The 27,401-nt window shown below is 31.9% G+C and overlaps 2 protein-coding genes across 3 annotated transcripts; one reads left to right on the top strand and one right to left on the bottom strand.

Annotated features, from left to right (window-relative positions):
- Window positions 1–396: 396 nt before the first annotated feature.
- LOC111506126 (3'-5' ssDNA/RNA exonuclease TatD) lies at window positions 397–18,542 on the bottom strand. The gene is made up of 6 exons (XM_023161116.2): window positions 18,204–18,542; window positions 18,047–18,145; window positions 16,106–16,266; window positions 15,795–15,978; window positions 13,014–13,176; window positions 397–8,352 (listed from the first exon to the last, which is right to left on the bottom strand). The coding sequence occupies exons 1-6, from the start codon at window positions 18,349–18,351 to the stop codon at window positions 8,193–8,195; spliced, it is 915 nt and encodes a 304-aa protein (XP_023016884.1). The 5' UTR covers window positions 18,352–18,542; the 3' UTR covers window positions 397–8,192.
- Window positions 18,543–21,389: 2,847 nt separating this feature from the next.
- On the top strand, window positions 21,390–25,660 carry LOC111506303 (uncharacterized). Of its 2 annotated transcripts, none has more exons than XM_023161337.2 (2): window positions 21,390–21,952; window positions 22,764–24,143. In XM_023161337.2, exons 1-2 carry the CDS (start codon window positions 21,496–21,498, stop codon window positions 22,850–22,852), a joined length of 546 nt encoding a protein of 181 aa, XP_023017105.1. In that variant the 5' UTR covers window positions 21,390–21,495; the 3' UTR covers window positions 22,853–24,143. The 2 variants fall into 2 exon arrangements, with proteins under 2 accessions (XP_023017105.1, XP_023017104.2); XM_023161336.2 differs by lacking the exon at window positions 22,764–24,143 and adding an exon at window positions 24,150–25,660 and having other exon boundaries at window positions 21,399–21,952.
- Window positions 25,661–27,401: the final 1,741 nt, after the last annotated feature.

Below are 27,401 nucleotides of genomic sequence, written 5' to 3'. Positions count from 1 at the left end.
CGAAAGGATTATCCATATGAATTTCCACACAAGATAATTTGAATAAGTATCAATCCCAAATTGGATAGGCCTTTTTTTTGGTAAAACTTCATTTTTAATGAATGAATGAAAATAGGACTTCGTAGTGTTTAAACAATAATCACTGTCACCATTTGAAAAGAGTCTCACCAATATTTGTTGGCAGATGTAATTCAAAAAATTTTCTGTAGTCAGTATCATGAAAAGACTGACCTGTTACTTCATGAAAATTTGTAGCTTCATCAGTTGACTGACTGGACACCATTCCAACTAATGAAGCTATCGTGTAGAGAAACACGTCTTAAACACAATTTATTTATTATCAAGAATAGTGCAATTAGTATGTTGGCGATTTTTTAAGAAATAAAACACAATTAATACAAGAAATATATTCATTTATTTTTCAATAAGGCACCATTATCAATGAGATAACAAAAATATATTTCTATATTTCCTAAGCAACATATTCCCAAAGCATATCATGCATAAAAATACTCATCATGATCTTTATTTTCAAAAAAGATACCTTTAACCAATGCAATGTGCAATAATTTTTCAACTCACATATACTTTTATTCAAGCACGCAAAACCTAGAATAAAAAATAAATAATTCACTGCGTTATAACAAATTTAAAGTTTTCTCAAAAACCGTATGAAATATACAATTTTGATCTGAAATCTTTTTCCAATTCGATGATTTTTGAATGTTTATGTAAAAATATCTTGAATATGACAGTGTTCACAAATATATGTCAATTTTTGAAAGCACCCACCAAATAATATAGCATTTTACAGTAAATAATCATTATATTCTCCTAAAATATCAAAAAATATATAATTTTTGTATAAATATGTCTCGGTAAAAATAAGCAGGAAATTCCTATACACTTTCCCTAATCTATGGCAACAATTTTTCGAAAACTAAAATCTACCAACAATTAATAAATAGTTTGTAAAAATATCGAGAATCTTTGTCAAAATCGGTAATTCTATGTTTGACAAAGAACATTGAACAAAGTTTTCTGCTCCTGTAAGGCAAGAAAGCTCATAACACACATACATATTTTGGGTTACATTACATTGTTACGTTTTAAACTAGAGAGTTGGATTTACAGAGGAGTAGAATACTTCTTTGATAAAGGACCCGCACCATTTTTACTATTTGTTAAATTATCCTAATCCTGTGGTCAAACTAGTTTTCGAGCCACAAATGATAGAGGAAAGAAAAAATATTATATTAAGATATATTAGGTGATAACAAAATCATTATATAAGGTACCATTCGACTGTTTTTTAGATAACAACTTTCATTCTCAGAGGTATAGTTCAACAAGGTCGATATTAAAAAAAAAAAAAAATCTGTTTTTCCGTTAACCAGCTGTCGCACCCCTACGAACGACAACCCTCAGAAGTCGAAACTTGTGCGAGCTAAGGATTAACGAGGTCTTACCTTTTAACGTGTGATTCCTAACACGGGTTGGACGGTAGCAAGTGAAGATCGATCGTTCAGACTAGGGCTTGAACCACCTACCAACACGGCAGTCAATTGAATATAACTTTTCGTTCAACCGTAAGTGGTCCCAATTCCAGAAAAACATTCTCTGCAGTCGCATTCGTTGATGAGGTAAGCTTGTTTGAGTAAAATACCCTTGAGTTAATCTTTAAGGATTCAATTTTTGTTTAAATTCTAATATTTACTCGTTTTATCCAATGATAGTGAATAAAATATAGAAAATTTCAAAGACAAATTGGAATTATTCATACATTACTAATGTCATATTTATAATAATAAAAAAAATGTAGACTTCAAAATGTGAAACAATGCTAAATATCTTTTTTCATGTTTATACCAAGGGAAATATAGGATAGGGAAAATAACTTTTGTCCAATTTCTACTAGGATTTCAATTTGTTATGACTGGGTTTTGGTTCATTAAACCATCCTCAGGTAAATCCTTAATGGTCAATGTCCTTTAGGTACCTGTAATAACAAAAATGTTACCTCAATTATCAAGACCTTATCTGTTATCTCAGATAAGATATTCATAGTTCAGGTAACATTTTTGGTATTTATCTGTCTATTTCAGGTATTGAAGTTACACAAAGGAAATTGACCATTGATCATTGTATATATAAGGATTTACTTGAGATAAGTTTTATAATCTGAAACCCATCTCAACAAATAAAAATTTTAGAAATTAGACAAAAGTAATTTTCCTTATCCTATAGGTAATATGAATTTCTACAAAATAAATAAGTCATAAATTGAACAAGTTATACAGAGGAATTTTTATTATTTTTATATTCAATAGTTTTTGAAATATATTGTTTTTTCATTAATTCATCCATATTTCATAAGATTGTATTTTTTCATCTTTTAATGAATACACTAATTGAAATAGCCAACACGGCTGTTATCATTGGCAATTTTCGAGTTCATCAGATTCATTGATTTTTGATCAAAGAGGAAAACATTTTTTTATTATTTCTAACTCCGCCATAAAATGAAACTCCCCATAAAATTCAATGCCGTCCATTCTCCCATTCTTCTCAGAAGAGAAAGATGGTTCATTAAAAATAAGTCCAGGAATGAATCGATGGAATAATTACAAACTTTTTTGGTTCTATAGAGTTTTTTCTGAAAGTTAATATTTTTCGACTTACTCGCAACCAATAAAGCCAATCTATTTTTCGAGTTCAACTTCAAAAAACTCAGTGACCCAATACAAACGGAGGAATAGCTAATTGAAGCTTGGTTCTCATTCCTCAAACGCCAACGTGAACTAATTCGAGGAAATTTCAGAACCTTTTTTGAAGTATTCTAAAATATCTTTATTTTCATTTTATTTTAGAAGCCCCTGACATCAAAACTAAGCGAATTATGACGAAAATAATGGTGGTCCACTTCACCTTGGTACTTGTAATATGCTCTAGATGTTTGACTGGTTTTAAGTGCTTAGTATTGAAAAAAAAAGAGCTTTAAGTGAAAATGGTATCTTTGTAATTTTGCAAATAGTTGTCTTCCCTTCAAAATTATTCTAAAACTTCAAACTGGTAACTTATATAGTATATTACAAGTATATAAATGAAGTGAATTGTAAAATGATAACGGTTATTTTCAATCAGGGTGGTAATTAGCAGGTCATTTCCACATTTTTTGTCAGCAAAAAAATAGGGACTGACATTATTGTCACAACTCACTTATTTCAATGCTCGGAACTTTACAGACTATAAAAATTACATTTTTTTACAAAAGGTTCTATGAGATTCCAAAAAAAATTGTTTTTTTGTCAGTTCACAATTTATAATTTTTGCATTTGAATAATACAAACCAACCTTCAACAAGATATTACTGCTTTCATATTGAGTCTACAGACACAATAAAACAACCATTCTTTTTGTTGTTTATAAGCAACTTTTTTTGGTGAAATACTTTTTGAGTCATTAGCGAAAAAATGCCTGAAAACGTTTATTGATTGAAAAATTGACACTTTCACTACCGAATAAGAAGAAAAATATCAAATTGAAAGGGGTATGTTTTTAGGAAAAAATTTTGTTGTTGGTTCATATTCTGAATAGAAAAAAAAAATCTGGTACACTGGTTTCAAAAATGCAGCTACATTTGTAATATTTATGTAAAAAATTGTATGCACCAATCCGATTCCGATTAAAGAAAAAAGAAAATTGAATAGTTTGTTTTTATTATTGAATTTGACATCTGACACAAATTGAATCATTCCATTCTGGCGAATCTTATTATCAATGACGTCACTGAGAATCGTTTTTGAATACATGCTCGAATATGATTATAAACGCCAGAAAACACCTTATATGAAAGTAGCCGTTTCAAAAGGCCTTTTCTTCAAGTTTGTGACTGAAAGTTACGTCTTTGTATGATCTAACATCTTTGTATAGAGTTAATTTTTTGAAATGGATTGCTTTCTTCTTTGGAAGATACCCACATTTTTTTTGTATAAAGATGAAGAAGTAGAAAGGCAAAAACTTGACTTTCAGAAAAATCTTTATAGAACAAAATTTGCTTGGGAATCAGTCAATCTATCCTTTCTCATAGTTACTGTCAGTAAATAAAAATTCACACTCAAGAAGGGGTAGCATCAATTCCCAGCTTAAAAGCAACCGCCAGTACAGATTCAACTTTGAAATAAGGATATGTAAAACCCAAGTCCAAATTTTTGTGCAAATCAATGTTATTTAGTAAAATTATACAGTATCGCCGTGAATTACTCTCAATAATTGAAGTAATTATTTTTTATTAAACTTTTTTGTTTTAATCCACCTAGAAGCTTTACAGTTTTTACAGATAATTTCAATAGAAGAGTGGACTCTTAAAATTAAATTTAGGCTTACCTATATTCGTTATTTTCTTCATAACTATGAAGCTTCGCGCTAGATTAAGGACTTTTTTTCATCAGATTGAGGATAGCCATTAACATATTTTTGATAGGCAACATATTCGGGATGGTTTCGTCTGTTTGAAACTCAATAAAAATTATGTTTCTGTTTAAAAAATCTGTTTTTCCGTTAACCAGCTGTCGCACCCCTACAAACGAGAACCCTGAGAAGTCGAAACTTGGGCGAACTAAGGATTAACGAGGTCCAACCTTTTAACGTGTGATTCCTAACACGGGTTGGACGATAGCAAGTGAAAAGCGATCGTTCAGAATAGGGCTTGAACCACCGTCTAACACGGCAGTAATTCGAGTGAGTGAACAAAGCACCCATCTGTACAAATGGGTGGAGGATGACCTCTCTTCAGATCCTGTACTATTAGATCATCTTGTTAAAAAAACTTTAGATATTTCCAACTTTTTAAATCACATATATAAAAAATATGAGTTAATTATTATTTACAGCGTTAATAGTACATCTTGAGTTTTTTAATAAAACTTGGAAAAAGGATAATTCATTCTAAAAACGATTTTATGATAAAACTGCTTCCTAAGACCAACTCATAGGACTCTTCAGGAGATTTTTCAGTCTTATTTTTTAAGGTGCAATCCCACGCACAAATGAAAGGATTGAAAATTTGAATGACATAGTACGCGTGACGAAATTACTATTTTAATATTCAAGTTTCTGTTATTCGTAAGCCAAATGTTATTTTGAAAAGAAATATATGTTGATATTTACTGCAATAGCAATAAACCATTGGAAAATATCATCATTTTCTTTAAAACAAGACTATTCAGTGTTTGTTTGAAGGTGATTGACAATGTTTCATGATGAATTTCACTAGTTCGGACTTCCATTGTCTAATATATAAAATGATTTGAAATCCCTGAAGCAACTAGAAAAAAAGAAGAATTAAAAATGAATAGCTGAAAATAACAATTATATTAAGCAGAAAATAACTTGAAATGAAATAATAGTGAAATAAAATACAAGTAAAAATAGAACGATTGAACAAAAAATAAAGAAATATAAATGAAAATGAAAATAAAAAGTTAAGAGATTCCAAGCCACGTTAGTTCATGACGTTTCTGGCCATTGAAGAAACCTCGAGTCTGATTGAGATATGTTGAGGACACCTTCATAATATGGAAGTACGGGAATACTGAACTAGACGCCTTCCTGAAACACATCAACAGCATGAGACCTACCATCACTTTCACAATGGAGACGGAAATTCACAACGAATTGCCATTCTTAGACGTTTTGGTGAAGAGGACCGACACTAAGTGGGAAACATCTGTATACCGAAAGCCCACACACACGGGACAGTATCTGAACCACGAATCCAACCACCATCAATTGACTAAAAGAGAAATCATCAAGACCCTATTAGACCGTGCTTTCGGGCTCTGTAATATGAAAGAAGATCTCGAGAAGGAACTAGAAATCATCAAAAATTATCTTCAACGGAATGGCTACTCCAAAGCGATGGTAGAAAAGACTTTGGCTAAAAGACAGCAGGAGCCTCGTAAGGAAGAGAAGCCATCACAACCAGTGCTTGCACTTCCCTTCATCAAAGGATTATCGGAGAGGATAAGAAGAATTAGTTCCAAGTACAACATCAGAACCTGCTTCAGATCCGGTAACATTATCCGTAGCAGCCTCACGAAAACCAGGCCACCAAACGCTGAGTGCGGAAAATCTTATATTGGTGAAACTAAGAGGCCATTGAATGTTCACATTGCCGAGCACAAGAAACACACACAGCGAGGAGAAACCAGCAAATCAGGAATAGCAGACCATGTTTTCACCCATCAAAACAACATCGAGTGGTACCAAGATGAGATCATACACAGAGAGGAACATTGGTTTAGGAGAAAATTCAAGGAAGCTAAATACATGCTGTCCAACAACGTATTCAGCCAAGCTAGCGTAGAGATACGCAACATATGGAAACCCATCATCAAGCGAAAAGTGGCTAACTCCCGCCAAACAGTCATCTCCCACTGAACCAGTGAAGCGGAAAAATGGAAAGCGGGGATAAGTGAAAGTACTCGAACGACCCATAGTCATCTCTCGGAGGAATCAGTCCAGTCATCACCCGAAGACGATTGTAGATGCCAGCAATCAAAACGTCGTGAACTAACGTGGCTTGGAATCTCTTAACTTTTTATTTTCATTTATATTTCTTTATTTTTTGTTCAATCGTTCTATTTTTACTTGTATTTTATTTCACTATTATTTCATTTCAAGTAATTTTCTGCTTAATATAATTGTTATTTTCAGCTATTCATTTTTAATTTTTCTTTTTTTTAAATGTTTCAGGGATTTCAAATCATTTAATATATTAGACAATAGAAGTCCGAACTAGTGAAATTCAAGACTATTCAGCTCGAGAACTAGTTTTACAATGTGGTTTGTACTAGGCATCATCATTAAAAAATATACAGTATATCTCAATATGTAGGAACCATATAGAAAACTTCTAGAAAAGTTCTGCAAGAACTAAAACCGAAAATGTTATCATCAATTATCAACTTCTTTCCGTCATACACGAGATGTGTCAAAAACTATGAATTCAGCTCCAATATCAAACAGTGTTATTTATAAATTATACACAAATGTTCTCTACAATAACAAAAATTCAATTATAATTATTACACATGTAAAATAATTAGAAAACATCAAGAAACAAAAGTTATCACTTTTGTATTAATTTCAATAAACATTAAATGAAAATAAAATACATTCAAAAAGTGAATATATATTTGTAAAAAATTAAAAAACCTAATTTTTTATTATAAAGTATTACAATCGCGCATATTGTAATGTAATTTTCAATTCTGATCATCTTGTTTTGTATAAAATTTTCGATATTGTCTTGAAGAGTTACTTTACTCTTGAGCAAAATTCATATTTTTTGGCAAACCTCGTATAGGACTGAAAGAATTTGATAACCGATTGTTGCGTATTAGGTTTTAGTCCTGAAACTTTTGGTGAAGAATAACTTTTTGTCCAAAGTTAAAAAAAACAAATAAAATGAATATAATGTTAGAATTTCTGAAAATACTAAAACTTACGGAACCTAAATATTCCAATGACTTATTTAAAATACAGAAATAAGTACAAGCAATGAGTTTAAAAATTTGTCAACATGACATCAAATGGTCTTAAGCTGAAATCATACACAGAAAAAAAACACTGAAGCTGCATAACACATTGGACAACGACCCATTCAGCTAGGCTAGTGTGGAAATATGCAAGATATGGAAACCACTAATCCCGAAGACGATTGTGGATACTGATAATTGGAACGTTGTTTGCATTTTTCACCATTTATTTTATTTTCATTTCATTTTTCTAGTCTGTATATTATTCACATTTCACTTTTGACCCATTTATTAATGCATTTTCTTTTCGGGTCACAATAATTTGTTTGCTTAGCTAATTAGCGTTCTTACATTTTATAAATTTCAATACTAATTGCTTAATGATTTTAACTAACTTGCCCGAATATTTTCTTCAGGTAATTTTTAGTGATTCCATTGATTTTAACATTTCATTCATTTTCATTCTATTTGTTCCTCTGAAATTTCAAATCTGTTAACGACTTTTTAGGCAAAGGAAGTCCGAACTTGTAACGAGCATATACCTACATTATACAAAAACATTCAGACAATTCAACAAGATACTACTCGCTGTAAGAATGGTGCAGGGTTCTATTTTGATATGCATTCGTTGTATGAATAAATAGGATAGGACTACGACAGTCCAAACAGTTTCATGGCATTGAATGAAGTAGCCAGCGCCACTTCTTCCGGCTTCTTCTTCATAAATGACGCGATCATTTCGACTATGGCAGGCAAAGAGCAAGGTTCGTTTCTTTGGAAAGTACAGTAGCGATGCAAAAATGTCAGCGACCTGAAAAACAATTTATTTATCACACTGATTTTGAAGTATCACCTTGAACAAGTTGACATAAATGTTTGGTACTCATCCTGAAAAAACGGAAAAAAACTCATTAATAATATCGAAAGTTTTTAAACTCAGCCACTTTTTTACTGTACCTTTCAATTCCCGAGGAAATGAAAAAGTCTAAAACTGCTCAAAAATCAATTGAAAAAGTATTTAATGAAATGTTTTGAGAATACAGGATTTTCCTATAGCCAGAATCATCCAAATAATTTTTATATTGAAGAAAAGAGAAATGAAACTTTCTATGTTTTTTACCACTTTTATTTGTAACTGACGTTACCGCAGTTTCGTCCTATACGGACATTTTCTAACTTATACAATAAAAGTGATTGAATAACTTTTTTCGAGATCAATTGCCCTAACACCAAACTGATATTTTTGCACTCGACGCGCGTTTCGCCAACAAAGTTAGCATCCTCAGGAGAAGAAAATTGATTTGTTGGCGAAACGCGCGTCGAGTGCAAAAATATCAGTTTGGTGTTAGGGCAATTGATCTCGAAAAACATTATAAATAAAAGTGGTAAAAAACACAGAAAGTTTCATTTCTCTTTTCTTCATTATGATTTCCTACCACGTAGTAACGGCTACATCCATCAATTTAATTTTTATATTAATTATGAAAAATTTCACATTCAACTGTTTTTCAATATTTTAGTTTTCAATAACTATAAACAAATTTAATATTTACTGCTCATATTAATTACTTCTGTTTTCTTGTTCAATATTTCGTTATTTTGTTAAATTTGTATCTTCAGGTAATTTAGTTGATTCCTATTCATAAACATTTAATGTTTCTTGGGATAATTGAGAAAATACAAATTTAAAATATTTTCAGAATGAAACTTTTCCATTTTTTGAAAAAGGCGTTATGCATTTTATACAAATGAAATCATTCTGTATAGTCATTTTCCCTGTGTTTATTGATATGTTCATACAATACTGCCTCCATAGAATACAGAAAGTAGAGTTAAAATCTTAAAATTAATGAATTAAGTTTTTTCCGACTGACTCAGCAGTTACTTCCTGAAGATCCATAGTAATTTCACAAACTACACCTTACGATTTGATCTTCACAAACATTATTGTTAAAAATATCACATGTTTTGCTATCACAGTAGCTTTTTCATAGTGAATAACATACAGTGTTATAAAGTATGTTATTCACTATTCATAGTGAATAACATACTTAATTTCACAAACTACACCTATGTGTTCCCAGGCTGTAAGACCTCCAAGTTCCTGATTATTTTTTTTCTACATAATGAAAACATTTTTACTTGCAGGTGACACTTCCCAAATCAATATCCCATAGTTGAGATGGAAATGTACCAAACAGCAATAAGCCAATTTGTGTACTCCTCTAGAAACTACACTATTGAGCCTTTTTATGCCAAAATGGTATTTCGATATTTTTTTTTATTATTCCTCAGTTGATATATAATATACATTACAAGGGGCCCATTATTGACCCTTATGGTACCCCATGCTTGATTCGAATATTTTGTGACGTTTCATTATTATACCAGATGTTTTGTACTCTAAAAAGTTCTCAACAGGGTCTCTTATTCTATAGATGCCAAGTTTTTATGAGTGTATCATACAGTATTGAAAACACAATAGCTACTTATGAATAAATTTCAAAATTAACATTATTCCTCTCCTTCCAACATGAATTTGTATATTTTATCAAAACATTGACGCAATATTTGAAACTTTGAAAACAAAAATAAAATAATTTTTGTGTCAGAGTTGCTAAAAATAAATGAGTTACTACTCATAGAAATACCAACTACATACTACTAATGAAAAATCTCAGAAATTATTCTACAAAATTTCTACATCACTTTTACTTTGTTCATTTTTCTGTAAAAAATTCATATTTGATTTGATAGATTAAGACTAAAAAACACTGACTTAAATGCAAAACAAATGTTTATCTTTTCCAGGCGAACAACTTGCAAATAAACAGACCACAAAGTTCAGTTTATTATCGAGAACATCGTCATTTATCTAAAAATAAAATGTTTACCTTGACCTCGAAGTTTATTTTGGAGGATACCAGGAAAATTACAACTCACAGATTCCCGATTCCTCTCAAAATTTAACAAAGCAAAGCCAAATAAATAACACTGATATTCACAGACGGAAGTTCCTGGAAAACTAAAAATACATTATGTTGAACCTTAGTTTATTGGTTTTTAATCAGGAGTATGTATACAGTTCCCTCAAATTCATATATTTTGTTGTTGATTAAAGAAACCTTTCAAATGAAGATTGTCAAGAAATGGCTCTGCTACATCAAATATTTGTTATTGATAATAATAATTATAATAATAATAGGTCTTTATTTCTCATAACTAGTTATGTTTTTATAAAAAATTACATTAATAACTTATTATATGGTAATTACGAGAAAACGCCGAAGATCAGGTGATCAATGTATTTTATGCAAAGTACATGGAACTCTGTTATTACTCTCAAGCGAGGAAGATAACTAATTACTACATTTAATGTTGAAAGCGCACTAATTACCTTCTAAATCTACTTAAAGCTTTACAATCACATAAGTACACGAATACGGCTATAAATTGAGAAAAAATCAATGTATTCACAATAAATCATAGCCTATCAATTTCCCATGTCTACTAAGACATTTGTTTACTCAGAAGAAATGCCTTCATTTGTTTTCAAAAACAAATATATTTAGTGACTTAAAATTTTGCGGAATTGAATTATAAACTCGTGAGACTTGATAAGAGAACGATCGTCTAATAATTGTTATTCTGTTAGAAAGTGCACAATTCCCTTGAATCTAATATTTATATTACGAACATCCTCTCGAAATGTAATTTGTTGTGTTAGGTAGCGGGATGTGTTCAATGTAATTATTAGTCAGGATGTTTATAAGAATGGTAATACTTTTTTTTCAATTTTAAATGTTGTTTATAAATATAATAATTCAGTCAAGTTCGTTGAGTAAAATCTGGTTGGTAGGGGTTGGCTGGGGGAGGGAATTTGACCCTTTCGACCTTTTGTAGGCTTGTGTGGAGTTTTGTTGGAAACCTTATTTGATACAATTGAGCTCCTTTTAACTAAGTGTTTAATATGAAAGTGGGTGAACCTAAAGAGATAATGCAATGCATTCTGAATTGAAATTCTCATTATAATAAGAATAGTTGTAACTTATGGATACATTTTGTATTAATCAATGACGCATTTATTTTCTATGTTTAGTGTTGATGGTTAATTTCAAGTTAGCTTGTAAGTAGCAGTCCTAGATTAGTTTGAAAGAAATTAAAAATTAATTGGCTAAGTAATGTATTGTTTTTACTTTATCTAAGAAAATTATGTCTAAGGAATATATGGTATCTCTTATTTTTTTATCTGAAATTAACTGACATACATATTTCAATTTATAATTAACAAATTTCATCCCATACTGAAAATACGATCGCTAAGAGGTATAATTCTTCCATTTTTTCATTTATAATAGGTTTTTGTGTAATAATTGTTTAGAAAAGAGCTCTTTTTGCTTTCAATATCTTCAAAAGTACAGAGAAACAAAGAAAAATGTCAAGAAAAATAAATCATTAGTCTATGCATAACAGAATACGACTACTTTGACATGATATCATATCAGCATGGTTTTACAAAAAATCAGAGCACTGAAACTGATCTCGACTGTTAAATTCCAATCTACTGATTATTCATAGCCTTTGATTGTGCTTTATTTCGAGAACCTTTGTGTGTAGATCACAATATATCAAGTTCAAAGGTGCAAGACTTGATGAAATCTTATTTTGAGAACAGAAAACAAATTGTTATCATCCAAGATATATAGAATAAATCCATAACAGTAAAATGAGGCAATGACAATGGAAAATGTAATTGCATATGTAGATGATACAACTTTTTGATTTAAGTAGACAGTATGTTGGTACATATGAAGCTGTCTATGAAATAATTACTTGGGTTACAAAAAATCAGTCATCACATGATGTTTTTTACTACCACATAACTGATAAGGTTTTAATTATTGATAATTTCTTCAAATTTGCTATATAATAGTAAAAACTTAGTAGATCTACATATTATAACATTTAAAGGTTAAAAGTAACAGGAAGTCTTTTGATACTTATATATAGCGCTTCCATCACCATAGAGACAGATGAATCACTCTTATATACCCAACTCCCTGAAAATTCAGATCAATAGGAATAGAAAAATATTTCCAGGTGAACAACTACTGAAACGAGTCAACAAAGGCACATAAACTTGGTGTGACCTGAGGAACAATGAGACACACATTGGTATTCAGTTGAATACATGTAAAAATAAATTAGTATACTGCTGCTTAGTCCAAATGAAACTGCTGCTTAGTCCAAATGAATATTGGGAGCAGTGGTATTAAACTAGAAACAAACCCCTTCATGATTATAAAATGATTTGCTCTTTTCCACCGAAGGTTATGAGTATTTCAGAATTTATTCACTGAAAAGTTTGAATAAAGTCACTCTGTCAAGAGCTTTTATATTTGATATAAATAAGAAAGGTGAATAATATAAGAGCAAGAATGTAAATATATGTCGGTACGTTTGTAACCTTACCTTTCTGTCAAGCCTTCTTTAACATGATTTGGCAATTTTGAGGCTCGAGTGTTCGGGTACATAAATGGTGCGTCCGTTTCTACAACTAGTCTCTCTAACGGTATAGAGCCATCCTCTAGTAATTTTCTCACGCCTGTATCTGATTTGTCTTTACAAAGGTAACCTTAAACAAAATAAACCAAATGAATTACATTATTTTTCAGTAGAATAATATTTATTCACCAATCTAACATACAGTGTACAGATGATAGGTCAAACAATATAAAAAAGCTTATGTTTTATATAATTTGTCACTATTTTCTTCTATGTAAGGAACATTTGAAACTCTGTTGAGTTTTTTGATAACAAAGGTCCTCCAAAGTATAAAAACTAATTTTGAATAAAAATGTTTCAGCTTCATATGCGAACAGCTGATTGCAGCCAGAAAGCACATTAAATAATGTAATGTAATTGTAACGACAGTATTTTTTGTATATTAATGTTTTTTATTCTGGAATTTAAATGGAATGATTAATTCAACAAATACGATTTTTATAAAATTTGTATTTTTCCTCAAGTTTTACATATATCATTTATTACTACTAACACAAGCAGTAGTTAGACTTCAAAATTTATTATGGATTTTGACCTTGATATGCATATTTCTCCATCAATTTTATCAAATTTGAATTGAAAGGGTATATTTTCAGGAGAGATACATTTTTGGGAAAGAAATATTTTGGCTTTCTACTACTCCATCTTGATACAAAAAATGTGGGAATCTTCCAAAGAAAGGATGGAAGCAATCAATTTAAAAAATTAATTCTATATAAAGATGTGAAAATGATGCAAAGAAGTAACTTTCAGACACAAACTGGAAGAAAAAGCGTGATCTACACATCTTTGTATGGAAATAATTTTTGAAATTGATTGCTTCCCTCCTTTCTTTGGAAAATTCCCTCATTTTTTATGTCAAGAAGTAGAAAGCCACAATGTTTCTTTCCCAAAAATTTAAACAAATATTCTGTTCTTCATTAGCCCGCCCAAATGAAAAACATTACTTTCAAAAACTCATTACAATCTGGCAGAATATGTTGAAGACAGATTCTAAGACAGGTTCAAATTCTGTTTTTTTATTTCAAACTGTTTGAATTTTTTAAATGTTACAAGTATTGAATGTCCATTCGTTTATTTTGTCAGCATTTGTTGTACTATAGACCTATACTTTGTAAAAACATATTTTTTATACAAAAAAGTGACAATTAATTGATTGGCAGGTGAGAATTCGTTTTTCAGGATCGTATTATTCCAATTGAATTCACTTCAACTTATTTTTGTCCTCTCATTACGAATCTGAAGTCAAAGTTTGGCGCTCCAGACTGTTGAAAAACTAAATCAGGAACTGACTTTTGGTAATGAGACTGGTCTTTTCACAATCTCATGCTGTAAATCACTAATCAAATGTTTTCACAGAATAAAAATATTTCAACAAAATAACCCTTTTCAGGAATAACTTTTTGAATATTCTGGTCGTTTCACTATCATTTTTGTTATTTGATGGTAATATCAATTTAGTATATTGTGTAGGAATCCTGATTCAATTTCATAGCGAATGTTTGGAATACAAATTGTTTAAAAAATCTGTTTAAAATTTATTTTTCCGTTAACCAGCTGTCGCACCCCTACGAACGATAACCCTCAGAAGTCGAAACTTGTGCGAAATAAGGATTAACGAGGTCTTACCTTTTAACATGTGATTAACACGAGTTGGACGATAGCAAGTGAAAATCGATGGTTCAGCCTGGGACTTGAACCACCGACCAACACGGCGGTCAATTCGAGTGAGTGAACAAAGCACCCACGTTTAACCGACCGGCTACCGACCACCTGTAGAGTAGAGAAAAGTATTTTTTGTATAATTCAGTATTTGTTTAAATGTTTATTCGAACGTAGCTGTTTCAGGAGGGCTTTTTCTTCCAGTTTGTGTCTGAAAGTTACTTCTTTGCATGATCTACACATCTATGTACCTACAGAGTTACTTCCCAAGAATATTTGGAGAACTGTTTTGGTTGGTTTCCGGGTCTTCTTTGGTTACAATCTCCAAAAGTTTCAACTGCAACGTTTCAGTTGATACGTCAAGAAGAGTACTTCAACCACGCCACTGAAGATGATTGCCACGGTTAAAGTTGAAACGTTTGGAGATTGTAACCAAAGAAGACCACGGAAAAGCCCGGAAACCAACCAAACCAGCCGTGATTCCTATATTTGTTGAACTAACTGAATGGGGAAATGTTATATTCATGTATTTCAATGTTCATGTGTAATGTTCTTAAATCTTCCAGTTTGTATCTGATGTAAAGAGATTTTTATTATAGTTACTTTCTTAATGATGAAAAAGTAGAATGCCAAAAAGATTTTTTTATCACAATCAAGAAATGATAAGCTTTTCATTAGTTTCATAACCAATTGAGTTTATAACTATAGGTACTTTGCTGGTATATATACAATTTTGAGAAAATTAAATGTTTTTTGTAAAAAAAGTCACAAGCAAATAAAGGTCTGAGTATGAGATCGGGCAAATGTGTTATTTCACAAGTTATTTCCAGAGGTGAGTTCCAGAAATAGTCTTTTTTTACCTTAGGAGTGGATATATCATCGAAAGTAGACTGCAGTTAGAACATCAAGTTTCAACCTCAGCAGACCAAAATGCACAATTTTAAATGAAAAAGTTTTCAAAATGCATTGCGATCTTGAAAACTAATTACTGTTTGATAAATATGAGTTTGAATATTACCTACTCACCAGTTAGTCCTATGTAAAATCCTTTATCGAGATATCCAAGTGCTTGTTCAGAGGTTCCTGTGAAGCAATGAATGAGCACAGGAGGAAGTGTAGTTTTAAATTCTTCTAAAAGTTTTATTAAATCTTCATAGGCATCTCTTTCGTGTATGAACAGAGGTTTCTTGAGTTCGATGGCAAGTTCAATCTATGAAGAGAAACATTTTCAGATAAAGTGTAGAAACCATGGGAGAGAAGAGATGGGAATTGGTATTTTTCTCGATTTTTTAGAGGTTATACCTCAGATTCTCATCACATATGAGTTGTCAACATACATGTTTCCTGAATACCGTCCTTTGATCCTCAGGTTCTGAGAAATTCCTGTTATAATCCAAGCCACACTCTCCTATAGCTACACATTCCGGATTACTAGCTAACTCTTTCAATTCCTCCCAGGATTCTTCAGTATAAGATTTGGCATCATGCGGATGTATTCCTTGAAAGATAATAATATACAAACAGGAAGTAATTACAGATAAGTAGCAAGAAAGAATTTTTACCTCAGTTTGAAAGTTAACAGCATTTTTATATCAACACTTTGTTTGTTGTTTTTTTTTGAGTTTTTTCTGTTTTTTATTTTGTTTATTAACTTGTCAATGATCCTTGTGTTCTCAAGGATTAATAGCTACCATTATTACTATTTTACAGTTTGGATAGTTTCCCTCCTCTTAACTTTTGAACAGGACATGATATCAAGATCAGACACAGTTTATGTAAAATGGTATCATTTTTATTCCTTTTGATTTTTATTAGATAAATCACTTGTTACCAAGAGGGCGCTTTCAACTTTTTTTTAATGGAAAGAAGGAATTTTTTTCAATGGAAATAGAATCAGCCATTCCTGAGTGATTAGAATTTTTTTAATTCGTTTTAGGTATACGCAAACAAACAATAAATTCAATAATTCCAAAAAAATATGCATCCCAAACTCACTTTAGTTCATTCTTATAAATGTTTACAATTCACTTCCTGACAATAATGAGGTTGGTTCACAGAGCACCACTTATTCTAACCATGGACTCTGGAATAGACTGGAGTTGTGTAATAACACATGGACTGAAAAGTCCCGGGTTGTAAGGAAGAAAACGTATTTTTTTTTGGTGCAAAATTGGCTTTTTTCATCAACGTAATCGCCATCAAGAGCCACACAATCATTCCAGCGCCGCTCTAACATTTCAATAGCACTTTTGTAGAACGATTTACCTTTTGCCTCAAAATAGGCCTCAGTTTCAGCAATAACTTCTTCATTCAAGCAGAATTGCTTACCGGTGACCATTTTTTATAGGTCTGTGAACAGCCAGTAGTCCCTGGCGAATAAGGTGGATGTGGGACCAATATACCATTTCAAAATATGCATTTTCATTTATAACGTTAACAATATTAAAAAACATTCAGTACCATGTTACGACGAAATTAATTCAATTCATGATCATAATACACGGCAAATACAAAATATATTTTTCATGATGGAGTTAATTTATGGAATAAAATACCTAACAATATAAAAAAAATTAATTATAAGAAGTTCAAAACACAACTTAAAGAATATATCTTGAAATAGATTGACAGTTTTGTAGTTTCACATATTTTTATTTGTTTTTTTTTTAATTTATTTTTATTTATTGTATTATTCTTAGTGTTTTTTTTTCAATTTGAATGTTACATTGTCCCTACTATACAGAGCTTTCTCATAGTCAAATGCTCATACAATATAAAGCCAACACATTCTTTTGATATTTTTACAATGTCAGTTAACTCACGCAATTTCACTATTCAATCATTCAAAACGATTTTGTGAATTTTTTAAAATTTTTTTGGTGTTATTACATTTGGACGTCCACTGCGTTCTGCAAATTTTGTGAACTTCACAAATATCAAAATTCATTCCTTTTTTTACATTACTATAAACTTTTAGTTTTAAGTGAAAAAAGAACTTCAAAATAGTGATTAAATACACTGTGATAATACTGAAATGCTGAATTTACAACTAGAAAATTATATAAGCTTGCCCAATCTCTTTTATGAATGTTCTGTCCAAAATAACAGGAAGATGTCTCATTAAATTATTATTAAATCTAATGGTTGATGAATGATAGATCCACATTACATTGATGTGTTAACAAAGCTAGAAATTATCAAAAGTAAAGTTCATTACTATTTTACTCCTTGGTGTTGCTGACAAACAATGAATATATCTGTAAAAAAAAAATAGTCACCTGCAGTTGAATACAGAGTATTTGGATATATCCTAGTGAGTCTTAAAGCTTCTTTACTGGCTTTTACGGAAGTACCAGTAACCATTATTTTCTGAACACCTGAAATACATATATTATATTTTAGAATAAACCATTCAACTTTCAAATGAATTCAAACCTGAATCTTTGGCTCTCTGTACAACTGAATCCAAATCTCTACTGTACTTTTTGTTAGTCAAGTTGGCCCCAACATCGATTATAATATAGTTTTCATAACATTTTTCCATTTCAGTTTCAGTACTTGTGAGTTCTACTTGAGCTGCCATATTATATAATTTATTTATAATATTCGTAGAAGAGTAATTTCTAGTAATAATTTATATAAAAACCTGAGTTAACTGTAAATATTTTGATTTATTTTGGTGAGGAAAATTAATTTCATTACTGTGAGATGAACTACTACTACTATTAACCTGTTGTGATTGACCTTGAAATGTTGAAAAGTCACAATTTTTATCTGTCAATGTACGGTTATGTTTTGTTGGCATCCAGAATGAGTCATTCCCGCCAAAAAAAATTTGCTTTTTCTGCTCGGTGTATTGTGATAGAGCAGAGAGAAAGAGAACGGTTAGTGTGTCAAAACACAACTGACCTGACATATAGATTGGGTGCGACTTTGGTACTTATGCGCTATGAACCTTATTTATTTAATTTTCAAACATATAGAATTACAATTAGTTTTTTTCAATATTGCTAAAAAAGTGATTGATTTCATAGAAATGCTTTAACGTTCCGAATGGAAGGGAGAGCTGATCCATGAATTTATGAACTCTTCTTTTTGTTGGCTACCTAATTTCTTCATTGTTGAATGTTTTTAGGTTGTTTTATTTTGTGTTTTTAGTTTTATGCCATTTTCCATTCTTAAAACCAGGTCACAATGTTTGTATATTTCCATTTTTCATTAACATATCAGAGACACCAATGGAAAATGATATTAGTACTTTGAATTCTCGATCTTGTATATTTTCGAGTTTAAACAAGATGCATAGAATATCCATGGTGATATTACTTTCGACCCCGTCTCCATGTAGAATATTTTCTCAATAAATTTCAATATTTCATTTATAGCTGTGCTGAGCACAGTTCAAGTGAAGCAGCTTGGCAATGTCAATGATATTACAATATTATGGCGTAATAAAACTGTATGTATTCTCCACGAGATTATAAGCTCAGATATAGAAAATAAAAATCTGATGCGACTCCAATCTGCTGCCAATTAAGGTTTCCAAAACAAAATTAATATCATTCCGCTGCTTTATTGATAGCATACTATTAACAACAGAGCACGCAGACAAGATGATTGAAAACAGACCTAGTTTTAAATTTTTGGTGGTAATTATTGACGATAAACTCAATTGCAGACTGTTTCCATTATTCAGACAAGAGCTATAAGATTCATGTGCAATGCCAAAAGTCGAGACTGCTGCAAATCCTTGTTCGAACTACATAAAATTCAGACAGTCTTTGGAATCTTTATTTTAGAAACAGTCTGTTTGATTAACAAACATAAATTGATATTTAGCGGCTACTCCAATAAATATGTCCTTCAAGCTATTGACCTCAATTCTAGTCAAAGACTAGTATATTACAATAGTCTTGAAATATTCAATCATTTACCAAGCCATAGTAAAATTTGGAAAATCAGTAAAAGATTTATCATGTGGTAGATCCTATTACAGTTTAGAAGAGTTATATAAGGACATTTTCCTCTAACTCACGTCATCATCTGTATTTTTATTATGTAGACAAAGTATGGCATACTGCATTTTCAATATTTTAAACTTTTATGATATTTTTCCTTTAATGTGTAATATCTCTCTTCAGTATCCGCATGTATTGTATGTGTTTGGATGAAATTGTCAATCGTATGTCTATATTTGTGCATATATATCTTAACCCTGTATTTCAGCTATCTTAATATGATTTGTACTTTACATTTATATATGTGTGTGAATATATATATGTATATATAGGGAATGACTGATGGAAATAATAATACATGATGTTCGTTGGACAATACTGCATTTTATTATCATTATTATCGCACTTTTATTGTCAATATTGTTTATATTCGGGAATAAATTGATATCAGGTGAAATATTTTTTCGCGCGACATATTTCGATTCTTGCACCATCTATCAACATGTGAACAAAGTTGGGTCAATCTCATTTCTTGCATCAAAACATTCAGATAAAAAAAAAACGAAAGTGTTCAAACACCAAGGTTTCTATGCACTTTTAATCTTCAACCTCAGTTTCGTCTCTGACATGGTGGTACGCGGACGCCTTTGTTGGAGATGGAACTCAGTTTGTGTTGTAGCTGTTCACCGTTGCTGAACGTGCGAGAATTACATTAAATATATGAAGTAGAGTTAACGAGAATTATGAAGAGTATACTCCATTCACGCCGGTTAGAGGTCGCCACTACTAATGGTGGTAGTAGGATTGCAATGATGTTTATTTTGTAGTAAATGTTCAAGAGGTAGCGAAAACTTGAATTTCTGGAACTTCATCTAGCGTTTCCTAATATGACTAATAATCAGTCCGTGCAAAGATTATTGTTAAATCACCTGGAAATGGAAGTTTTAACAGGTGATGATCGACTGTATTGCCAAACGTAGGCCAAACTAACTGACTGTTATGAGGAAACAAGTATAGCTGAGGCACCAGTCAATCTAATAATAAGATAGATGATCTTCAAACAAGACTCAACCTCTGACGGAAGCAAGAAACTCTTTCGAAGGTTCGAAATAGATGAACATTTCAATCTAGCAGACCACTGTTATAATATTCATGCAGTCATTGTTCACTGTGGTTCTGGCGTTGAATTTTGTCATTATTACGCCTTGGTCGAAGACGAAACGGTTTGACGATAGTCGTGTCACGAAGTGTTCTGTCGATGTTTTGAATCTATTGGAGCCTCTGGAGAGCCTCTTTATGAGCCTCTTTATGAAAGAGAGGACATTGGCAGATTAAGACGTTCAGATGATGTGGTGCTGCAGGTTTTTCCGGGTTTTCCTGCAGCTGAAAAAGCAAATGCGCCACTGGAATCAATGAAGTCTCCCCGGAGTGCCAATTGATTTTTATTATTGTTTTCATTTTTATCTTCGAAGATGAAATTCAATAATTCATTATATAATAGTTGACAAGTTAATCAATTTGTAACAAGGACATTGTAAGGAGTACAGTAATGCGAAAAGCAAGACTCCTGTACTCCCAGGACGAAGTTCTTATTGCGTAACATCAGTGAGGAGAGTGCTGGTAATAATAGTGTCGTAAAGGAAGCCTGGGAGAAATCAGCAGGTAGAAGAAGAAGAAGAACCTTTAACTTATCACTGGAGTAGGGTTATGTTATTGTTATGATGTTTTTCTTGGAAATATTTTTGTAAGACAATATTTCTGATTTCATAATGGATACAGAAGAATTTGAAAGAAGTCAAATCAAATTAGAAATCGTCTGCAACGATTATACCGGAGCCTCTGAAACAGACGAATTTTTAAGGTTCAGTTCACGGGGGCAAAATGATATAGATGTTTCTAGTACTCCCCGTTTGCATCACCGTGAGCAGACTAATGGAAAGTCCATGTTCAATCTGGAAAATTTATACGATAGGGATATGAAACCAATAAAAGAAGAAAAGGAAGACGTTTCTTTTAACTTATTGAATTTAAAAATGGAAAATATTGAAGTTGAAAACAGTTTAGTGAAATCTGACTTTTGTATAGTGTGTAACGGAAAATTCAATGACGAAATAGATGTCACTGGTGACATTGATGGATATCAATGTTTTTGCCAAGAATACCAGGAGTCAAAACCGGATTATATAAATCATGAGGATATATTAAAGGAATGTGGCCTTAAAGAAGGTAATTTTTTCCAATTCTGGAAATATATTTCCTAAATTTATGAATTCATGTATTAGAGGCTTCAAATTTCAAATACAATAAGATTTATATGTGAAACAAGAAATATCAATGAATGCCAACTCAAATATAATGGATAAAGTTTGTACTTTGAAGATAAATGTAATATGATCGAAAATCTCAAGAGCCACACAATCATTCTAGCGCCGCTCTAACATATCAATACCACTTTTGTAGGACGATTTATCTTCTGCCTCAAAATAGGTCTGTGAAATCTGTTGAATCTTGATAACACTCTACAGATACATTTTGGCCTTTATTTTTACCACTGTTATATACCTTGTACCCTCTAGGTCTAGGTAGTCTAGGTTAAAGAAATTATATCAATTGGTAATAGTTTCCTCAAGCCTTTCTAGGCCGAAATACCGCAACAAATGCAAACAAACAGTGTATTTATTATAAATTTGTATGTATTCATGTAAATAGTATTTCACGGAAATAAATGTTCTGTTCTGTTAACCTCTTCATTCGAGGAAAATTTCTTACTTCTGAGAATTTTTTTGAGATGCGAACAGCCAGTAGTCGCTGGGAGCCAAATCTGGCGAATACGATGGACGTGGGAGCAATTCAAAGTTCAATTCATGTAGTTTTGCCATTGTTTTAATTGACTTGTGGCACAGAGCGTTGTTTTGATGAAACAAACGCTCCAATAACGATATATAATATTCACTGTTGATGGTATTTTCCTTCTCAAGATAGTCGATGAATATTACACCATGCACATCCCAAAATACCAAGGTTATATCCTTTTCAGCCGATTGTTGTGCTTTCGGGCGCTTTGGACGAGGTTCACCAGTTGTTCTCCACTCAGATGAAGATTGTTTTGATTCCAGAGTCAAGTGATGAATCCATGTTTCATCCATTGTCACATATCGACGCAAAAATTCGGGTTTATTATGTTTAGACATAGCCAAACACTGGTCAGAATCATCAAGACGTTCTTGTTTTTAGTCAACAGCGAGCTCGTGCCGCACCCAGAGCTTTCACATAGGCAAATGCTCATGCAATATAAAGCCAACACGTTCTTTTAATACCTTTACAATGTTTGCTAACGCAACTTCACTTTTCGATCATTCAAACGACCACCTTTGATGTCAGCAAACCTATGTTTATTGTTGTTTCTGATAGAGCGGAGTCCTTATAACACTTTTCAAGCCATTACTTCGCTTGAACGGTATTTTTTTTTCATCAAGAAGCAGTGTAAAACTAAAACACGAAATTGTTTTTGATCCATTGTTTTGAAAATAACAAAAGTAGTGTTACTCTTAGCACAATAACTCACAAACTTATGAATAAAATATAATGAAATTTCAACAGCCACCTTTTGAATGTTAGTACTAACTGAAAAAGCGGTGAATGCAATAAGACTAGCGCCATCTATGTGTTAGACCCGAGACTTTTCAGCCAATGTAGTACTTTGATCTCGGTAGAAGCTTTGAAACAATGGATCATATACTTTTACTTGATAAACCGTGCTTCAGTGGATTTGAAAGTGTGTGCACTCACTAGAATTCTAAGAGAGGAGAATTGTTCTATGATTTAGTTCAAAATTTATCTATCCTCACCACCCATTTTAGACTCTAGATGTACGTTTTTCAACTTTATAAAATTATTTGTCATACTGATTATTAAATGATAGGAACATATCCAGAATATAGTGTGTATTCTGAATATAATATCAAAGCATCATTAAAATCTGATATAAATATAATTGGTTATACAATAATTCAGTGAACATCAGGGTTTATAAATAGATAGAGATCTTCAGAGTAGCTGTTAATTTCAGATACTTTTAGATTTCAATAAATTGATGGATGTAGCCGTTACTAAGTGGTAGGAGATCATCATGAAAGTTATTTTTCATTTTTCACTTCTAGCTTTTCCAACCAACCTATTGGTTTCCAAGAAAGTTTTTAAATTATACAATGTTATTTATATTTTATTGAAGAAAAATAGTGATAAAATAGGTTTTCTCTTAATCTTACATTTTTGTAAAAAAACAATTGTTTTTATATAATTTAAAATTTCAAAATATTTTACAGACATGCTTGTCACAGGTATAATTTATATTCGATAAATGTTTTGTGACCTGTCCTTTATATAATGATACATATAGTGGTGAAAAACGGTTTTATTACAGATCCTGGAGTTATTCGTTGTGAAAAAACAGAAGATAAAATAACTGAAAAAAAGGAACATGATATTTTGAGGAAAAACACATTATCAATAGTTAATCAAAAGGAATTTGCTATCAAAAATGTGAAACGTGAGGCGTTATATGAAAGAGAAAGAAGCAGTAAATCATTCAAATCAGAATTTTCTGTGAATTCAGTTGAAGAAAATAATGATTATGAAGAATACAAAATTTGCTCAGAATACTCGAAAGAAAAAGGAAATGAAGGAACTCATAATGAGAAAAAACCATCCCAATGTAAATTATGCTCCAAAGCTTTTAGTCATAATTATCTTTTGAAAAGGCATGAAAGAAGTCATACAGGGGAAAAACCATTCCAGTGTAAAATCTGCTCCAAAGCTTTCAGTCAAAATTGTCTTTTGAAAAGGCATGAAAGAAGTCATACAGGGGAAAAACCGTTTAAGTGTAAAACCTGTCCCATGTCATTTATTTCAAGTAGTAATTTGAAAAGACATGAAATAAGTCATATTGGTGAAAAATCGTTTCATTGCAGAACCTGCCCAAAGTCATTTGCTACAAATTGTAGTTTGCAAAGGCATGAAACAACTCACAGTGGGGAGAAACCATTCCAGTGTAAAATCTGCTTAATGTCATTTGTTTCAAGTAGCAATTTGAAAAGACATGAAATAAGTCACACCGGAATAAAACCATTTCAATGTAAAACCTGCTTGAAGTCGTTCATTATAAGTAATCATTTGAAAAACCATGAAAAAAATCATACTGGTGAAAGACCGTTCAAGTGTAAAATCTGTTCTAAGTCATTCACCCAAAATTATATATTGAAATCTCATGAAAAAATTCATTCTGGAGAAAAACCCTTTCAATGTGACATCTGCTTAAAGTCATTCATTAAGAGTAGTTGTTTGAAAAAACATGAAATAACTCATACTGGAGAGAAACGGTTTCAATGTAAAATTTGTGCAAAAAAATTCTCTCAAAATTATCATTTGAAAACCCATGAAAAAATTCATTCTAGGTAAAAAACCAAGCCTACCCAATTTTGAGTAAAGAAAATACACAAGCCTAGAGCACATTCTGTGTTCTTCATCTTCAATATTTTCTAATTGTTACCCTTGAACAGCTGTCATTGACTAGCACTAATGTTCGAAACATAATTAGAGTCAAAATAACAGCTTAGATTTTGTTTCTTCTGATTACTACATTTTTTGGGAATCATCAATTTCAATGAACTCTGCTAGAACTTATCGTTTCCTATTTTTTATTTGCACTCAAATTTTCATTTAAAATGTACATAATATGTTTTATCTATATAACATATATATTCATATACTTTCTTAACAGTTCTTTGTCTCTTTTATATACATAACATTTGAATAAGTTATAGTTATATTCTTTGTACTGTGTTCGGTTAAAACTTTTGGAAATACACTGTTAAATTTTTTATCTTGTCTGATACTGACTGATACCGTTGAAAATACAATTGTAAAAAATAGGTGTACTGTGAATTTTTTTTCATGCTTTTGGAAATGCCAGGAGAAATAAGAGCCCAATGAAGATATACCATCATCGATGAATAGAAAAGAATTGGCTTTTGGCCACAGCCAAAGTTGTAGTTTGAATTCATAAGAATGTTTACTGACATATAAGGTAGATCTGATATCTCTGGCCTAAAATGAATCCAACAAAAACACTACTGAAGATGTATTGAAAAATGTTTAATTTACTATAAAAGCAGACAAAATTTGATGGCCCCAAAGTATGTTATTATTCAAAGTACTCTTCTCATCAATAACTTTAGAAAATCTACAGACCAGCTTGGATAATCTGATGGAGACAATTTTGTCCGTTTAGATCGAGCAATGAAGGGCAAAGCAAAACAAACTGTCAAATCTCTTCTTATTTCCCCAAAAATCGCCTCAAAAATTATCAAGACGCTAGAAATCAATTATGGTAGATCCAAATGGATCATTTTGTCGCTGATAGAAAAGACGAAAAAAGCTGGTAATATTAAAACATGGTGAAAAACATGGTAACCACAAATAAAAACGTCAATTCAATCTGTATATCTACAAAAGCTTCCAAAAGTTTTCATTGGAAAAATTCAAACGTCAATGCGATTAGAAGGGATTCCAAACACCATTGGAATTTCCAAAAGAGATAGTTCTTCAGGGAATAAAACTAGTGAGTGCATTTTATGTGAAAAACTGGACCACGTTATATCAAAACATATGAAATTCTCTGCATTATCAGAAAATGAAAGACGAAAGAATGTTCTCAACCTAAAATTATATTTCCTCTGCCTCAAATTTGGGCATATGCCGAATAAGTGTTTTTTTGAAATCGTGATGTTCTAAGGAGGTAGACATCACCCTCATCTATTCCATGTTCCACGCGAAGAACAATCGCAAAATGAACCGCAAAGCCTAAACAATGTTGTAAGGCATCTACAACCACAAAATGAATCGCAGAGCCCAAACAATACTGTGAGTCAGGCCAATTTCCGGCTGCCCTTTTTCAGGACTCTGCATTTCCTATGCAGATTATTATGAGGTGTTGAGTTTTGCCATACGGGTTGTCCATTATCGGTTTTGAAGTGCTTGCAGCTCTTTCTGTAGAAGTCTGCTGACTCTATGTATGCACCTCTTGTTCATTGGAGTGAGTGTTCGTTGGAAAGAATCACATCTCTTCAGGCATATTCTGATCCTGACGATATCATGCGATGACATTTCAAAACGGTGAATCCGTGTGCTCTGAGGTCGTACATGACGCCTGCCTCTTCCACGTTCTCCGAGATGCCCCGGATTACTGCGTGCAGAAGGATCTCAGTTTTCAGGCTGTAGGTGTAAAATTTTATTCTTCGGCTTATGTATATGGATGCCGTCCACTTGTAGTTTAGTCTTTGTTAACGCTATCTCACAGCGAGCTAATTCCGATGTCTCTCGATACGACTAGTGATGGCTTTTCGAAATCTGAACTTGGCAGGGAGAGTAAAGTAGTTGGGTATCTCTCGTTGTCATCGTCGTGTGGTAGTTTGGCCTAGTGGCTTTTCGAGCCGGGATGAATCTGTTGTCGTGTTTCACGAGAAACACGAGAAAAAGCCGCTTGGCTGGCCTGGCGCCGTTCGATTCTTGTTTCTCAGAGGATTTGTTCGCCTGCACGTCAGTTTTTTCAGCCTTGGCCGTTTTTGACTTCATCAGTTAATCCAGCTCGGCTTGGATTACTTTCATATAATTCAAG

Source organism: Leptinotarsa decemlineata, unplaced genomic scaffold (assembly GCF_025532065.1).
Source record: "Leptinotarsa decemlineata unplaced genomic scaffold, Ldec_3_MD MMD2_tig00026307_RagTag_RagTag, whole genome shotgun sequence".
Lineage (NCBI taxonomy): Eukaryota > Metazoa > Arthropoda > Insecta > Coleoptera > Chrysomelidae > Leptinotarsa > Leptinotarsa decemlineata.
The sequence above is the reverse complement of the archived record's forward strand: the minus strand, read 5'-3'. Positions and strand labels throughout refer to the sequence as shown.

What these genes read in the sequence shown, in the direction of transcription:
- LOC111506126 (XM_023161116.2), bottom strand. Translation starts at nt 18,351, where the DNA reads ATGGCAGCTCAAGTAGAACTCACAAGTACTGAAACTGAAATGGAAAAA. An exon ending in TACTCTGTATTCAACTGCAG is followed by an intron (nt 16,267 to 18,046) that starts GTGACTATTTTT and finishes TTATCTTTCAAG; the next exon opens with GAATACATCCGCATGATGCC. An exon ending in AAAGAAGGCTTGACAGAAAG is followed by an intron (nt 8,353 to 13,013) that starts GTAAGGTTACAA and finishes ATTGTTTTTCAG; the next exon opens with GTCGCTGACATTTTTGCATC.
- LOC111506303 (XM_023161336.2), top strand. Translation starts at nt 21,496, where the DNA reads ATGGATACAGAAGAATTTGAAAGAAGTCAAATCAAATTAGAAATCGTC. An exon ending in GGAATGTGGCCTTAAAGAAG is followed by an intron (nt 21,953 to 24,149) that starts GTAATTTTTTCC and finishes GTTTTATTACAG; the next exon opens with ATCCTGGAGTTATTCGTTGT.